Source organism: Colobus angolensis, unplaced genomic scaffold (genome assembly GCF_000951035.1).
Source record: "Colobus angolensis palliatus isolate OR3802 unplaced genomic scaffold, Cang.pa_1.0 Scaffold110, whole genome shotgun sequence".
Classification (NCBI taxonomy): domain Eukaryota; kingdom Metazoa; phylum Chordata; class Mammalia; order Primates; family Cercopithecidae; genus Colobus; species Colobus angolensis.
In genome coordinates this window covers 506164-507086 of record NW_012112031.1, presented here as the reverse complement: position 1 = coordinate 507086, position 923 = coordinate 506164, and the positions used below count along the sequence as shown (strand labels likewise).

At 68.9% G+C, this 923-nt stretch overlaps 1 protein-coding gene across 1 annotated transcript in view; it reads left to right on the top strand.

Annotated features, from left to right (window-relative positions):
* The first annotated feature begins 547 nt into the window (after window positions 1-547).
* The window catches only part of VPS53 (vacuolar protein sorting 53 homolog (S. cerevisiae)), a 166343-nt gene continuing 165967 nt past the window's right edge, over window positions 548-923 (top strand). The window contains exon 1 of the mRNA XM_011956193.1: window positions 548-782. Within this exon, the coding sequence (XP_011811583.1) occupies window positions 696-782 (87 nt within the window). The 5' untranslated portion in view covers window positions 548-695. The remainder of the gene's footprint in view (window positions 783-923) is intronic.

Below are 923 nucleotides of genomic sequence, written 5' to 3'. Positions count from 1 at the left end.
CCTGGGCGACAGAGTGAGACTCCGTCTCAAAAAAAAAAAAAAAAAAGAAAAATAACAACGACAAAAAAACGTTTCTCCCCATACTGCGCAGGGCCCGGCGCACGGGGAATTCCTCTCTATCGCGTGGAAATCGATAGGACGCTGTCCCGTCCTACGAAGGTCCTTGGCGACACCGCCACGTGTCAGCTGGGATCACGTCGTCCCCAGGGCCGGGACACCCGCTGCCACTGACCGAGGGGCCCCGGGAGCTGAGGGGTCGCCACTGCGCTGCCCGCGGAGGCTGTGGACTGCGGGTCGCGACGCCGCCGGGCCGACTTTCATCTGGGTGTCCTGCTGGGGGCCCCGCCCTGCCCCAACCTCGCGGTCCTCAGTGGGGGGCGCGCCTTGGGGAGCGAAGAGGTCGCGCCTTCCTGAGGACGCGCTGAGGGCACGCGCGGCCGCCGGGGTAAAGCGTTGCCGGGGAGACCCGGGACCTGACAGGAACGCAGCCCCTTTCAGTCCGCCGCGATCCCACAGTTCCCCGGTCCCGGAAGTGCCCTGGCCTCCCGGAAGTGCCGGAGCGGCTGACAGAGCGGCTGACGGAGCCGGGCTCGCCAGGTCGCTGCCGCGAGAGGGTTGCTGTGCTGGGGCCTGGGTGGCGGCCGGAGGCCTGAGTGGGGCTCGCGGCGGGGGTCGGCAGGGGGCCGGGAGGCGGAATGATGGAGGAGGAGGAACTGGAGTTCGTGGAGGAGCTGGAAGCCGTGCTGCAGCTCACGCCCGAGGTGCAGCTGGCCATCGAGCAGGTGAGCGTTCCGCCCCTCAGGAGGGGAGACGCGAGTGCGGGCGCTGGGGAGGCCGCGGCGGTGGACGGAGGGCCGGGGGCCCGGGGCAGCAGGGAAAGTGAAGTGGGGAGGTGGCCCGGGTGAGAAGGGGTGTCTGAATCA